At 38.5% G+C, this 16,918-nt stretch overlaps 1 protein-coding gene across 1 annotated transcript; it reads left to right on the top strand.

The window, feature by feature from the left end:
* Nucleotides 1-446: 446 nt before the first annotated feature.
* LOC149192714 (uncharacterized) lies at nucleotides 447-1,607 on the top strand. The gene has a single exon (XM_089407067.1). It carries the CDS (start codon nucleotides 447-449, stop codon nucleotides 1,605-1,607), a length of 1,161 nt encoding a protein of 386 aa, XP_089263193.1.
* The last annotated feature ends 15,311 nt before the right edge of the window (nucleotides 1,608-16,918 follow it).

Genomic DNA, 16,918 nt, shown 5'->3' with positions numbered 1-16,918 from the left:
AGGAAGACTCCATAACACCTGACAAGTATAGGCCGATTGCTCTTTGCAATGTCATATACAAAGTCATATCCAAAGTAATTGCGAATCGGCTAAAGCCCCTCTTGCCCCTTCTTATCTCGCCGAAATAGTCAGGGTATGTGGAAGGATGACAGATTATGGACGGAATTCTCCTCACGCATGAGATAATACACTCTCTCAAGAAAACCAAGCAGGCAGGTATGATTCTTAAACTAGATCTCTCTAAGGCTTTTGATAAACTCAGCTGGACTTACATTCAGCAAATGCTAACAGCCTTTGGATTTTGCTCCATGTGGGTTCGATGGATCATGAGTTTAATCACTTCCACTCACTTCTCCATTCTAGTGAATGGTATTCCCTCCCGCCCCTTCAAACCCTCCCGAGGAATCAGGCAAGGTGACCCCCTATCTCCCTTCCTCTTTGTTCTTATGGCTGAGGGACTAGGGCGTCACATAAAAAATGCCCTCCACTCTCATAAGCTCAAAGGCCTTTCTGTTCACAACACCCCTGCTAACTCCCATCAGCAGTTTGTTGACGACACCATGCTATTCGGCTACCCCTCTGTCCAGGAAGCCTCCTGCTTCAAATCCCTGCTCTCTGATTTTTCTGAAGCTTCAGGCACTAATGTCAATTGCACTAAATCGCAAATCTTTTTCTTTCACACCCCTCCCTCAGTCAAGACCGCGGTGACTCGCATCTTGGGTTTTCCCTCTGCCACCCTCCCGTCCAAGTACCTTGGGGCTCCCCTCACAGCCTCCGCCATTAAGCACTCTTCTTGGCAAGCTCTCCTGGAAAAACTTGACTCACGCCTTAACCTCTGGACCTATAGAACTCTAAATCTAGCCAGTCGGGTGGTCCTCATCAAGTCGGTCCTTCAGGCAATGCCTCTATACCTGTTCTCAATCCTAGCAGCGCCAAAGTGGGTGTTAAAACGAATAAGGAATCTTCAGCGTGGCTTCCTATGGGGAGGTTCGGCAACTAACCGTAAATGGGCTCTAGTAAAATGGACCACCGTCTGTACTCCCAAAGATAAAGGGGGCATTGGACTGAGAGACCCAGAGCATAGCAATTCCATCATGAGCGCCAAGATCTGGTGGCAATGGGTAACCAGTCCAGATAAGCCCTGGGTCAAGCTTTGGACAGCTAAATACGCCAACAACAGACCTCAGGAGGAACTCATCAGGTTCACTCCCAATGTCAAAGGCTCGCTAATATGGAATGCAGCCAAACAGCACTTCCACCTAATTCAAACGCACAGCTTCTGGGAAGTGAGGGATGGCAATACGGCAAGATTCTGGACGGATGCATGGAATCAGATGCCAAAACTCAACAGTATTCTGCACCCAGTTCCAGAATTCAACAGGCAGGAGCAGCAGCAAGAAAAGATCCAACAGTTCTGGTTGTCGAACACGGAGAACGGCTTCAGGAAATGGAAACAGGGTTACCAATTAATCCATAACACAAACCTTCAAGACGCAGAGCAGCTGGAGCAGGAGCTGCGGAAAAGAAATATCAGACAGAATGAAGGAAATGACATTCTTCGTTGGGGATATCAACCAAAAGGCACCTACACCCCCTCAGAGGCGTAAAAAATAGTAAGTAATATTAACATCCCGTCTGACCCAATATGGCGCAAAATATGGGAGCTCAACTCCTGGCCCAAAGTCTCTCACTTCTTATGGTTAGTAGGACATAAAAGAATACTCACCTGGGATAAATTAAGAAGAAGAAACTTTCATGGTCCGTCCATTTGCTACAATTGCAATTGTAATGAGGAAACTCTTCAACACCTCCTGGACTCCTGCCCCTTAGCCAATCAGCTATGGGAAAAGGCAAGCTTCAGATGTCAAAGAAAATGCAGATTGGAGAACGACATTACCAACTCTATAAGACAATGGCCTCAGAAACCTTACAAAAGTGAGCTCCTCAATTGTCTTTGGAACATTATCCCTGGTCTAATCCTCTGGAGCATATGGAAGGAAAGAAACAAACGAATATTCAAAAACCAATGCTCCCCGATCGAGGACGTATGGAGGAGGTTCTGTGGAAATCTCAATGAAACGATATTGCTAAGATCATGGGCACAGGAGGATCTTCCCTCTCTAAACAATGAGAAAAGTATCTTGGACAACTGGCAACTGCATCTTCCTAAGGAACTTCATAAGAAAGGCTCTGCCAAAAGTGGCAATAGCAACAAAGGTAAATGGACCCCCCCTCCAAAGCACTCCTACAAGCTCAACTTCGATGGTGCTTCCAAAGGCAACCCTGGTATGGCTGGCTTCGGAGGCATTCTAAGAAATCACGAAGGCTCTCCCATACAGATATACTTTGGCAATATAGGATGGGATACTAATAACTCAACTGAGCTAGAAGGACTATGGCAAGGGCTCATTCTTGCATGGAATCTCAACCTCCAACCATTGGTCGTGGAAGGAGACTCCCAAATTCTCATTAACATGGCCAAGCGCATTCAGAATGGAACCCAAGCAAGGAAAATCGCCACTAGCTGGAGGCTAGAAGCAAGACTGGAGGCTATTGAACAATTGCTACGCAGCAACAGAGCTATCTCTTTTACTCATATAAAAAGGGAAGGCAACAAGGTTGCTGACCTTCTCGCCAATATAGGAGTGGACAACGAGAACACCCTTCTCACTGGAAATACCAACATTATTCCAAACACTGTCCAGGCTCAGGAATGTGATAACCTGGTCCAAGGTGATACTGATGTCCCGGATGCGGGTGATAGTACGGGTGGCAGGGAGGAGCCACATGCCAGCCATGTGGAGCCTTAACCTCACGCTTAAATGCTAATGCGTCTCTCGCCGCCGATGTTTAAACGCTCAGGTGAGGGTGATGGGAATTCAATGCAGCGTCCTGGTTCATTGGTGCTACTGCAATCTGCAGTTATGGCGAACAAGTATCGAGGGAATGTTGAGGTTATTAAGGTGGTGGAAGGTATGGAGCAGGGTCAAGCTCAGTGTTGTGGTAACAAGGTTCAGGCTCCTGCGTGTTGTATTGTTTTACAGGCCACGGCTCTTGCTGTCAAGGCCAGTTTTCAAGGTGGAAACTCTGTTGGTAGCCGCTTTTTCTCTTTTGAGTGTTGTCCCAGGTCTGCTGAGAGCAGCGCCAATTCAGTTGGGGGCCGTATTCAGTTGGGAAAGTCTTCAATTGCAATTCTGCTTCAAGCCGCTGGTTCACCTGCAAACATGGTTAGACCCCGGCAAAGACTGCTCAGTCGACGAGGCTCTGCTCGGGGAGGGTCTTCTCGTCCTCCGGCTACAGAGCCCCATTTCCAATGTTGCCGCTGTAATTGCCACAGAAGGGCAGAGGCCAACCCCCTCCAGGCGAGCCAGTTCATGGATGCAAGCAGTCCAAGCTCCGAACCAGACCCTCTTCCTGCGTTTGGCTCTGCCATCTTTACTTTTGGCAGCTCGAAGAATAAACCACGCATCAATGCTCACATTTCGGTCTTATTCATCGAGGAAACTCAGGATGGTGAAGGTGGCGTGCGCAATCAGGAGGAGGTCCCAGACGAAAGCATGGAAGGTGACGAGGAAAGACCGGCGGGGGCTCCTGTGCAAGCTTCCTCTCGCCCTCAGGCTCAGCAGGCGTCGACCTCCAAGGAGAACACTGCTGAAGACTGGGACTCCTTCCCCACTGCAGAAGAGCGAGAGAAGTATGGATGGTGCAGAATTGTCGAGGAGAAGCCGGAGGATTAACCTCCACTGGTTCAATCTGTCGTCTTCCACAACTGTGCAGGTCCTGTTCCGGTCTCATATCTATGTCTATGTCTCTCTGGTTTATGTTTCTGTCTATGTCTGCTTTGGTTATGTCTCTCTAGTTTACATTATGTCTATGTCGGCTCTGGCTGTGTCTATAACTCTTTTGTTGCCCCTGCGAGGGCTGTACTACTCTGCTCCGGTGCCCCTGCGCGGGATGTTTTTTTGCATGGTAAAGATTCACTGTCATATTTTAATGTACTGTGAGGATAGTTTTGTCTGGTCGAGCAGCCCCTGCGAGGGCGGGTCTGGTGTTGAGAAATCTTGCTCCAAAGAGCCACAGTCGGCCTTGGGCAATCTGAATATATGCCTGTAATGTTTTTCTTCTGTACATAATAAAATAGATTAGATTTACCGAGAAAAAAAAAAAAAAACCTTATAGTAGACTTCAAATTCTTTAGTGCCGCATTCATAATCATCATCGGGTCCGCACTGTTGTCACTCCACGTAATGTTCCGATGCCGACATCCTTCTAACGACCCAATCGCCGACTGCTACCACCTCCGACCACTGATATGCCTCATCGGCGATATCGCCATCGGCCGTCGGCGTATACATTGTTCCGATCCCTCTACTCTTCTGATATGCGACCGCCGATCAAATCTAAGCCGTCGATCTGGACTCCAGATCTGACGGTTGTGATTTAATTCACTTTTCACCATCTCTCTATTACAAAGGCCCTCCAATATCGTTATAATGGGATTCGCCAATGCGACATGGCTTCCGCTTTGCCTTGGGTTTGATCTGAACCGTCGATCTACGAGATCCGATAATTCCTGTACATTCTCGCCAACGTCCTTCTTTACTTAGTCCTAATTGCCTTGATGAAACTCTATGTTAAACACAGTTCTGTCGATATCTATCAAAACACTCATATAAATGATATCTCATTATTTCAATGGATCGCCATCGATCCAACCGTGATCAATGGTCGATCAAAACTGCAACATATGAACAAACTTACAATTGGGATTTGAACCCGTGGCACATATATATATAACATAACTGAACAAAGGCATAAACACAAGCATGATTCAACACTAAATGTGCATTTTACTATTATATACAAAGCGGTTACAGAACTAAGGCATCGCAACCTTAGAATAGGTTCTCCTTTGGCTACATTTTGTCTATCTACTACTCTCTCCTCTATCTACTGACCTCTATATCTCTTTAACGCGCAGGTTCATATATATATATATATATATATATATATATATATATATATATATATATATATATATATATATATATAGATATATATATATATATATATATATATATAGATATATAGATATAGATATATATATATATAAGAAGTGTTGGATCGGATCACGGAAGGATCCGATCAATCCTCCAACAAAAAGCCCCAAAGCTCTCATTATATGTGTACATATGGTAGAATATATATATCTAAAGGAACACTAGATCGGATCACTAGGAAGGATCCGATCATATCCCTTCCTCAAATCTTTCAAGTAAAGTCCTAAAGCCTGCTACAGAATACATATATGGCAGATTATAATTAATAAGTCTTCGAGACTTATCCATCCATCCTTTAAATCTTTAAATATGTTTCAAAGCATATTTTTCTCCTTATTTTGCTCCCTTGGTCCACGTCTGCTTGCCTTGGATTCCTCCCTTTGACTAAGGGTGCTGGATGCTCCTGCATCATAAATCCATCTGGAACTCACCACTGATTTGTCTTCTAGTCTTGGGACCACATCCCAAACACTGTTCCTAACACTGGAGTCATAATCCTCAACCATGGCATCAAACCAAACTGGTTTCTACATTGCTTCCTCAAAAAAGGATGGCTCAATCTCTACACGTCTGCTCGTAAGAGCCATGTAACCAGTGTACCTCTTTGGTGACCTCCTCTACCTGCATTGTGATGTGGGTGCTCCCGCATTCTCTCTAGCATCATGCAATAACCTACTAGCCTCTCTGGTGTGCTTTCTCCCATCTCTGGAACACTCTGCATGAGTGGGTGTCTCCACTCCCTGCTCCTCTACATGTGGTTGCTCCAAATTATCCTAAGGTTCCTCCTTTGGATCTAAAAGCTCCTCAATCACATGTAGTAGAAGCTCCCTCTCAAGGTAACATCTCATGGCCTTCTCTTCATCAAATTTTAAATCTCTACGAACCACTATCATCTTGTTGATTGGTTGGTACACCCAATAGTTGTGAGGTGTATCAGTGTACCCCCACAAATATGCCCAAATCTGTTGTTGGCTCAATCTTTTTCCGTGCATATTTGTTTACATGGCAATAGACTAATGAACCAAAAATCCTGAAGTGTGCCACATCTGGTTTCTTCCTTGAAAAGGCCTCTTTCTGTGTGCTCATCCTAAGAATTCAATGAGGGCTTATGTTCTGCAAATAAACAACTGTGTTGCATGCATCAGCCCACAAGTGTAATGTTAGTCCTTGATCATGCAACATTGCCCGTGTCACTCCCACAATACTCATGTTCTTCCTTTCAACCACCCCATTCTGTTGTGGGTTATGAGGTGCTATCAACTCCCATCAAATGCCTTCTGATGCACAAAAAATTTTGAACTCACTCGAGACATACTCTCCACCATTATCACTCTTGAGAGATTTAACTTTCCTACCAGTATCTTTGTTATAGATCTGATACCACTTGTTATAGATCTGATCCAAAAATATAAGATCATGCAAATAAACCCAGAAATAATATGAAATGATTCTTTATTGATCAAACCCTTAAGGTAGGGCAACACCATACATTCACTCCTTAAGGAAGGAGAACACTCCACAAGCCATATGCATGTTCGTACAATAATTCTTCACTTCATATCCCTCCATGTGGAGTCTCTAGCCTCTACATAGGCCTCATACATACAATACCATGCATCATTACCATGGTTTCCTCATACCATCAACTAATACCATGGGCCCATTACATTATTATTAACTACTTGTGGTCCCTTACATGACATGGGTTAACCACCTTATTTATTACTATGGCCCATACCATTATTACATTATTACCTTGGGTACCTCCCTTGGTACCCCATATTACCCCCCTAGGTATATAACAATCTTTCTCAACAAGTGCTTTAAATTCACAAAACTTAGCAAAAGTATGATCTTTCTTCTGCATGAAGAAGATCCAACACTTATGAGAAAAATCATCTGGCCATGGATGTTGTCGAGAATGGTCCACACACATCTGAGTGAACTCAATCGAGGATCATCTGTGCTCCACTGTCTTCTTCATGAAAGGAAGCTTTGGTGTACTTTCCCAATGTACACCCTTTGCATGTGTCTACCTACTCTAGTGTACCCTTGGGAAGACCAGTAGAAATTTTTTGCATGATCTTCAAAGCGCCATGGTGAAAGTGACCCAATATCCTATGCCACAACTCACCGATGTCTCGTCTTTGCACCTTCTCTGCTTTAGTGCTCAAGGAAGCACAATATTATACCTCCAACTTGTATAGGTTCTTCACTTGAACCCCTATCCTCTTCACCTGTCCTATGGCTATGTGATGAAGGAACACATTTCCCTTACTAAATATCACATCATAGCCTCTATCCTCCAACATGGAAATAGATACCAAGTTCTTCTTCAAATCAGGAACATACATAACATCTCGCAAAGTGAGGGGAGAACCTGACTCCCTCTGAAAGGTAATTGTACCGATGTTGGTAGCGCTATACCTCCCATCATCACCCATCTTGATATGCATCTGGAGATCCTTCTCCTCCAAGTTACTGAAGAGATCTTTGTTACTAGTCATGTGGAAAGAAGCTCCACTGTCCAAGTACCACACTACCTATCATCGATGACACCATACAAGCGATGAGGATAGAGGCCAGTTTGAACTGTGAAGCAAGAACTTCACTTGCCACTCCTCTTGAGGGCTTCTTACTGGCCTTCTTGAGCGAACACTTCATGGAAAAGTGTCCCAGATCGTGACAGTGAAAGAATTTGACTTTCAACATCTCCTTCTTCTTGCTGCCCTAACAAGAATATGATCTGGAATGGGATGACTTCCCCTCCCCTCTCTTTGCCTTACCCACTAAGGCACAATTCTCCTCATCATCATGCTTTGATGAGGATCCGTCTTTGGTGTTCTGGCAAATCTCTTCCTATACCAAGTCATACCATAACCGCTCTCGGGTAGCTTCTCCCTCCCATTAACTGAGTCCTGGTAACTGTGCCAGCTCTTGGGAAGTCCTAGAAGTGCTAGGCTCACCAGATCGTCTTCAACAATAGTAATCACGACACTTCCAAGCTCATACCAACATTGGGTGAACTTGGTCAAGTAATTTGAAATTGAGTCACCCTTCTCCATCTTGATCTTTCTGAATCTATCCTTCAGTGCCAGCTTCTTGTGGTCACTACTATTTCGAAACAATTCTTTCAATGCCTTCCACATTGCAAATGGAGTTTCCTTACTGTGGATATTCGAGACAATGTGATCTCAAACTCCCTCTAGGATAATCCTTCTCTCTTTTTCCACACACTTTCTCCATTCATCCATATCTTTAGCATTAGATGTTGGAGGCTTCGGAATATCATGATCTATAAATTCCTTGAGCCCATTGTCTTCTAGCACTACCTCCATCCTATCCTTCCAAGCTATGTAATTCGAGCTACCCTCCAGGGCATACTCAAGTCTCAAACCATAGAATGAAATATTTTTGACCCTTAAGTATGAACTTGTAAATTTGATTTCACTTGCACAACAAAGTCAAATTCTCCTCTTCTATATTGTCTTCAACTCCAATACCATGTAGATTTTTTACTTATAGATTCAACAACTTATGTGATATGTTAAAACACAAGACAAGATTCTACTCTACTACTCAGCGGAAAGCAAAACTGATCGATGAAAACAATAAGCATAAAAGGAAGAATATCAATCACACATAACACAATATTTCTCTGGGGAAAGCAACTCCTCAAAACCCTAACTATCTATATTTCATTAACCAGAAGATTTGAGAATAAAATATAATGCTTGTTCAACCTGAACAATCATTGCACAAATACAATCTATCTCTCTGCTTCACAAACCAACACTTAGCCAAATCTGCTTCCTGCCAAGCCCCTACTTCCTTGTGAAATTCCTGAGAGAATTAGCCCATATTTAATTGGGAAATCCTCTCTCCATAAACTGTGTAATCCATCATAGGCCTTCTACTGATTGCATGCACCATCTGTACAACTCAGAAAATTATACAACTGATAGTACATTGTCCCTATACTCTAATCTCAGATGGGTCTTCCTCTGAACTGACATGCATGAGTTATTTATGAGTGAATCTTTAGTTAACTGGTGGAGTAGTGAAGCTGCACTGGTGCCCGTCGCCACTACTAGACCTCCTACTAGTTCCTCCAATAGTTGGAACTAGTTTAACTGACTATAACTCAGTTAGACTAATTTAATTAATTACAACTCAAAAGAACTCAAACTAGGCCCTAAAATTTAGGGATCACTCTATATGACTCTAGATATACTTCCAACTTGAATTTCCTAAGCCAACTAAGTCAAACTAACATAGCCAACTATTACAAGTTGCTATGAGAATAGAATTTTGATTATATTCCTAATTTAATTCAAAGACAAATTAAATTAGGATTTCTTGTTGTTATTTTTAACAGAAAAGTCATCATTACTATCAACAATGATAAATTTATATTTGTACATGCCAAGGAGGTTATTCATACTAGTGAAGGAAGGGGAGCCCTAGTCGCAATGGGCTAAAGTATAAGAGTAGTTAAAGAGTTTCTAACTCAAATGTGTTATTGGAAAGACTTTGGGTGAACTATTGCTACTCCAAAAAATTGATAATATTTATAAGTACACTTTATATTAAAATCCAAAACATGAAAAATCCTTAAAATTTCTCTTACATTCCAAAGCATGAATAATCCTAAAAACCTTTAATATATTTGAAAACATGAAAAATCCTTCTTCCCATATACATGTTATAGCCTCTACTAAGCGTACTCTCTTCATGCTTAAAAGACAATAACTAGGCATCAAATTCAATGAGTCTTAGACCTATCTCATGCTCTTCCACACCTATAACTTGCATATACAAATTTTCTATTATTATTATTATATATTTTCTATTATTATTATTTTATATATATATATATATATATATATATATATATATTCATTGTTCATATTACTTTAAAATTTTAGATTCTTAATTCATATTATAGATATGAAGAATCTTAATTTATATTATTTCTTATCATTATTTATATTATTTAAGATTTTAGGTTTTTTCCCTGATGGGGGTGTTATGATGGTTGGAATAGGGCCTGGGAAATGTGCTCACCACCCTTAAGCTCATGGGGGTGTTATGATGGTTGGAATAGGGCCTAGGAAATGTGCCCACCACCCTTAAGCTCATAATTAAGCATTAAAGGTGATAGTGCGTGTTTGAAGTCTGGCACGCACGAGAATGCAGACATACAGTTGGTAGGGTTTTATGTTTTGGCTTAGAGGGATTGTGAATTCATTTGCGGAGAGCAAGTAAGAGTCGAGGGGAAGACCTTGGCCTACTGGAATAAATTGATTAAGAAGGTGACATGGGTAGAAGCTTTGTTGTTGAGGGAAGCAATGGTCTGGGTTGGGCAAAGGGAAATTCAAAGAGCTTCCTCCTTTTGGAAGTTGTTTGTGTGGGTCGTCTGTGTAGCTTGGTCTCGCTAGTTCATGAAGGTCATCATTTTAAAGATTTGGTTGAAGCTCTCAACTCGTAAGTTAATTACACATGCTCTAGTATCATCTTTATTTTTTTTGGGCTGCTTGTGATGTCGCTTAGGAAAATTTGGTCTTAAGGGTTTAAAGTTTCAGTCTCTGTGTGTTATTTGTATCTTGTGGTCTAGAAAATTTATTGGGATTGTAATTGGGGTAGCTCAGAGTTGAGGTTTGAGTCAGTTTTTTCTCTCTGGTTATGGATGTAGATGGAAATATTTGCGAGGGTTGGTTTGGGTGGGTTTAATTGGGTGTTTAGGCATGTGTTGTGGGTGGGAATTGGATAATTGTCTATAGTTTCTTGGACATCATAACCTCTTGGTCCAGGGGTGGCACTATTCTTGTTCAATGGATGAGGGAGAAAATTTTGTAGCTAATGAAGTGCTGTCCTCTTCCTTCTCTGGTGGGTCTTCATCCAAGGTTTAGTCTTACTTATGGTTCTTTTGTGATAAGATAGTTTGCCAGTATCTTAGTTTTGCGGAGGGTGGTTTGAGTCGGTCTTTGTGTTCTTTTGCAAGTAGGGGAAGATCCTGTAGTAATATTGAGGTGCCACCCCGCCACCTGACAATGCCTCCAAGGCTAAGGCTAAGGAGATGGAAGGGCGGCGACAGTAGAGCCCAACCTTCGCAGAGAGGGGAAAATATTTTTTCCCATGACTCTATTGTGACCTATTTCAATGGAATTATGCTTGAAACACGTCAATAATTCCAGGAGTTTTAGATTAAAGTTGGAGAGGAAAGGCAGTCTCTTTCGGACTCTGAGTTGTTGGAAAATATGTCATGTTGGGTGTCTAACCCTAGGCACACTAGGGGTAGGAGAAAACAATATCTAAACTTAGTAGTGCTTCATTGGAAAATGAAGACTTAGTTGGGCTTGGTTATGAGAGATAAGCAGGTAGAGAAATACAAAATTTTCGCCTCTTTGGAGGATGTTATGAGGATGCTTAGAAACCTGTGGTTTTGTGTGTACAAAATTAATGCACATATGGTGTATGTGGAGAGCCATGTTCCTTGCGAATCTGATAGAGGGGAAATGATGGATCCCCCTGGCTCCAACTCAAGGGTTCCAACAACTTTGTCGTCCTCAAAAAATAATCAGTGAGAAAGGGTGGTGGGTAGCACATTTTGCGTCTCTCCTGAAGCTTCTGGCTTTGTCTTGGCCAACCCCTAGATGGCCTTTGGATCTACGAATTACGATGACATAGCATGGTCACATCCATGTGTTGTTGAGGGATGTTTATGTTTCTCTCTTCCTTTGTCTAGTGCTTTTTTTCTTGTTTATTGTTGGAAGAGAATGGTGATATATGACTACCTTGAATTTTGTGGGCAATCTGCTTGTTTTTGGGCCAGACATTGGTGGTTTCCTCTTTAGTGGGTCGATGGTTTTAGTTATGGCATCATGGGTTCTTCAGTCAAAGTGTAACGACTGGTTTCAATGTACTCCGAGGAGTTTAGTGATATGGGTTTTTGTTTTAGACGCTCGTTTGTGGTCATTTGCTCTGGCTTCAGTGTCTAATTTGTATGGCAAGGAAACCAAGCCTTGTGTGGCCCCGATGTATTAGTATTTTGTTCTTAAGTTCTCAGTGGCTCATCTACGCAACAGGGATCGAGGGCCAAGTCTTTATGCTCCTAGTGATTTTTATATAATCGAATTTTTATAAATAATATAAAGTCTCTCAATTCACAAAAAAAAAAAAAGTTAGGTTTTTAATTTAAATTTTATTTTGCTTTTTATATTATTTTAAGATTTTAAGTTTTTAATTTGTATTATAGATAAGAATAATATTAATTAATATTTTTTTGTCACTATTTATATTTTATTTCTCTTTTTGTTTACTTTAAAATTTAAAATTTTAATTCATATTATAAATAAAAAAAATGTTTATTAATAATATCAATTTTAAAAAAGCTTTAAAATTTTAAAGTCTTAATTCATATTATAAATTGAAAAACTTTAATGGAAAGAATCCATCTAAAAAAATCTTTATAGTTTTATATTCTTAATTCATATTATAAATAAAAAAAATTATTTAGTTAATAATATCAATTTTAAAATAATCTTTATAATTTTCATGTTTGTGACACAACTTTGCCAAAATTCAAAAAAATATCACCTACAAATAAAAACAAAACCACAATTTTATATAACCAGATTTTGTGTTATTAAAATCCGAAACAATTTAGTACATTGTTTATAAGTACACATCAATATTGGCATTAGTGCGAACTTTTACTTTGGCATGGACATGCCTTGACTTGACCTGACACTTGTTTTATTTTAATAGTTATCTTGTTATATTATTTTGAATTATAGTGTTAGTTTTCATTAGGATAAAATCTCATATGAAGATGGTTCCACTTTATTGACAAATCCATGTATCTAACACCCTTTTTTTATAATGTAACAGTTTGCCTTGGCATTATGCCAAACAATACACATGTAAACTTCTATAGATGGCTACCCTAATTTCTTATTCACATTATTCATGTATTGTCTAGTTGATGAGGTGTATGTTTCAGTGGCACAAGAACATGTGACTGTGTCATCATAATATTTTGAATAAAAGTGACATATAGTAAGTTGCATCTAGTTGTGTTTCTTCTGTGTAGGCCATCCAACCTCATTTTCATCCCTCTTTTTATTAAAAAAGGTATTCAAAAAAGTGAGCACAAGTACAACAAACATATTCTTCTGTGGGTGGAAATCACCCCCACTAACCCTCTTAACACGCAACTTAGTGTAGTCTAGTTGTATGGCTTTTAATAAAATATCAAACACATGGAGCCCATGGAGGAAAAAACAAGAAGATTGTGTCACAATAAACACCTTGGAAAACTTATCCAGGGTCCATTTGTGGGGGTAAAAGCGTCCAATAGCAGGGTGTACCTAGACTAATAAATACATGTACGTTGTCCCTCTACTCCCATTGGGTGTATATTGGCAAGTAACATTCAGGTGCAATCATGGAATATATGATTAAAGGTCCACATGTAAAAGCACTATAGGGGAAGAGATTTCAAATTTTTGTCGGTGAAATCTTAACCACATAAAGTGGGAAAATTATGGTCCTCAAAATAACTTACTTTAATATTTAGAAAAAATCATAAGGACAAAGACGATCAAAGTGAGAGAGATTTGGATATCATCCCGATGGGGACTCCATATCGTGGAAGAGTTTGGCTTAGATTTTCTATTGGAATTTGACTAAGTTTAATTTAATCGTCTTGCTAGTTAGGTCAAATATATTTGATTCTATGAGTTTTTATAATTTTTATTTGGTAATATCATAATGTCTAAAATTGTGATAAATTCAATTGGATATATAAATATTTTAAAAGATATGGTTTTTTTAGAATAATTAAATAAATATCCGAATCTTTTAAATGTAAAAATGGTTGAATTATTTGCTATAAAATGCTATATTAATATTGTAAGGGTTACTTTTCTTTTTTTATATAATTTGATTATATATTTGAGCTTTTTAAATGTGAAATATAGATAGTTTGAAATATAGATAATTTGAATAGATATTTGAGTTTTTTAAAAGTAAAAATAAAAGGTTAAATCATCTAGCATGGTCTTTCAATTTTTTATATAAATTATGGGTATTTGGAATTGTTAAGCTATTTGTGAATATTAAAAAATTGTTTAGTTTTTTTTGAAGGCACCTTTTCTTAAATAACATTCAAAAGAAAGTAACTAGAAAAGATGTCAGAAGATAATTTTTTTCATTACATTAGTCTTCTATTGTATATATATATATATATATATATATAATTAAAAACAAATGATATTCATTTTATTTGTCTTTTACTCTGTAATGAGGTTTACCATTATATTTAAGTGGTAACCACTTATTATATCCTATGGAAATTGCAATGTCCAACCCTATTTAATTGAATTGTATTCATTGTTGTCTCTTAAATTTTAAGGAGTGAATAGTTAAAGATCTATTATGTGATTCATAATTACAAACACTCCCTTTTTAAAAGAGGAACATAGGTGTTGCATCAAAAATATAATTGAATTTTCTTTGTTTGGGTCAAGGAACGAATAATTTTGCTGAAATCATGAGTCTTAACCTTCTTCTCTTTTTTCCCATTGAAAACGAGATCCGTCATATTCATATTTTCAGAGACTCTTAGTTGATTGTTAATTGGTTCAATGATGTTTTTAGATGTCATATTCATACTCTTGGCCCTCTTCTGGGGGAGATTTCATGTTGAAGCAGTGTTTTGATTATATATATGTTTCTCACATTTACAAGGAAAGAAATGGGACAATTGATAGCTTGTCCAGAAAAGGCATTACTTAGAATGTGGGAACTTGGCAAATAGAAGAGTCTAGGGAGCACTAACATTACAACTACTATCACATGCCATTTATGGATGATCTATTGTCTATTTAATTTTGCTTTCTTTTGATCCATATCTTCAACTTTTTGAACCTGAACAACATTTATGTATATATTTGTATCATTTATGTATATATTTGTATATCTAAGATGGGTTGTATCAGTCAGTAGTTTTGCACTTTCTGGACTATTTATTATAAGAGTCAATTTATTGGTAGTTGTTCTTTGTGGCCATGTGTGGCGATTTTGGTGGCTTTGTTATTTTGATCACATGCTTAGATGTCTATATTTTGTTGTAGTCTTATAAAAGCTCTTTTAAAATGCTTAAAACACATACAAAATGTAATTTTCAACCTCTTAATAAAAACTACCAATTTTTCAAAAAAAACATCATAAATATTTACTTATAATTTTATTAAATAATATATATTTTTATTATAAAAATAATATTTAAAAAAAACGATTTACATAATTTATAAAAACGTGAATTACTAATAATAATAATAATAAAATCAAACTCATATTAACATAAAAACTTAAATTTCAATACTTTTTAAATAAGTGAAATAACCCGTATCCTTTAAATAAATCCAGATGAAGTCAAAAGCAAGTTTTCACTGATTTTGACCATTTTAAAACACCCGTGGTAACACAAAAACTTAATAAATAAATCCAAAAAAGTCAAAATCAAGTTTTGAGTGATTTTGACCATTTTTAAAACACCGCTGGTATCTCAATAAATTAATAAAAATCCACGGTAAACATTTAAAAAATAAAAATAAAAATTGACCTAAACAAGTGGAATTGGGATTACCGATTTTGAGGACATTCAAAAGAGGGCTTACGAGAGTTTGGTAAAAACCATATTTAATAAAGTTCCACCCACCGTATGAGAGTCGAATTCAAATGGGAAACTTTTGGTAAAAACCACAAATAGCAAAGTCCCACCTACCTTTGCAAATTATTTGCTCATGCTGAAACGCATGAAATGGTCGGATGATTGTTTTGACTTGGGCAGTATCTTAGGTGTCTCACCTGGCACTCACATGTGATTGTCTCTCACTTTTTAATTGTGTCGTGTGTCATTTAATAACTATAACGTGGGAGCCACGAGTGTCAAACAGACCCTTCATGGTCTGCCCCATACTTCATTTCTTCCTTCCCCACCACTTCTTTTTTTTAAGTATTTAAATTGTTTTTGAGTATGTTATTGAACCTCATGTGATATTTATATTAATTTAAATTATTAAAATTGCAATTTTCTAATTTATCTCAAGTATTATTATCAAAATAAAATAAAATAAAATACTTATAAAATTATATTTATATATATTAAAAAATAATTTTAAAATAAGGATGATAACTCAAATTCCACTGAGTGTTGTTGCTTATTTCTTGGTTTCCTTACCTCCGGATGTAGGCCAAGCTCTGCAGGGTTTGGCTCCTTTGCTTTGATGCTAATGATCCAATGCACTTAAATTGAAGATCGAAATCCTATTGTTCTCCCAACATAAGGGTTTGCATTTTTCCCTTGGAATCCCTTTTCCTCATTCTCGGTAATGATGATAGCAGTGTTGTTTCATGAGATGTCAAGGATTCGCCCTGTGAGCTTGCTAAGGTTTGGAGAAAAGAGATGAAAATTAAGAAGAATATGGATATTGCTTGTGTGTTAGATGTACACACCTCTGGAATGCAATGCTTGCTTTTTGAAGGTAGGCATCTAGATGATTCTTCCCCTCTTTCAGTTTACAATATCTGCAGAGATGTTATCATAGGTATGGTCCTTCGCTTGCGTGGGGGAGCAATAGCAAATACTTCTTCTTCTCAGGATTTCTCTTATAAAGATGTTGTTTGTAACTAGTCCCCCCAAAGAGCTGCTCAACCTCAGGCAACTCCTAAACCATTTCAGGTCAACAAATCTAAAGAAGTGCCCTCTGTTGAAATCTCGCACCCCAATCTAGAGGACCTCCATCATCTCTACATCGAGTCAAGCCCCATCTATCATTTTAATGGCTTAT

The sequence above is a fragment of the Pinus tabuliformis genome, chromosome 2_2 (assembly GCF_031772625.1).
Source record: "Pinus tabuliformis cultivar Carrire ecotype Pingquan chromosome 2_2, CPIR1, whole genome shotgun sequence".
Taxonomy (NCBI): domain Eukaryota; kingdom Viridiplantae; phylum Streptophyta; class Pinopsida; order Pinales; family Pinaceae; genus Pinus; species Pinus tabuliformis.
Note: the sequence above shows the minus strand (reverse complement) of the source record. Positions and strands in the feature narration are given on the sequence as shown.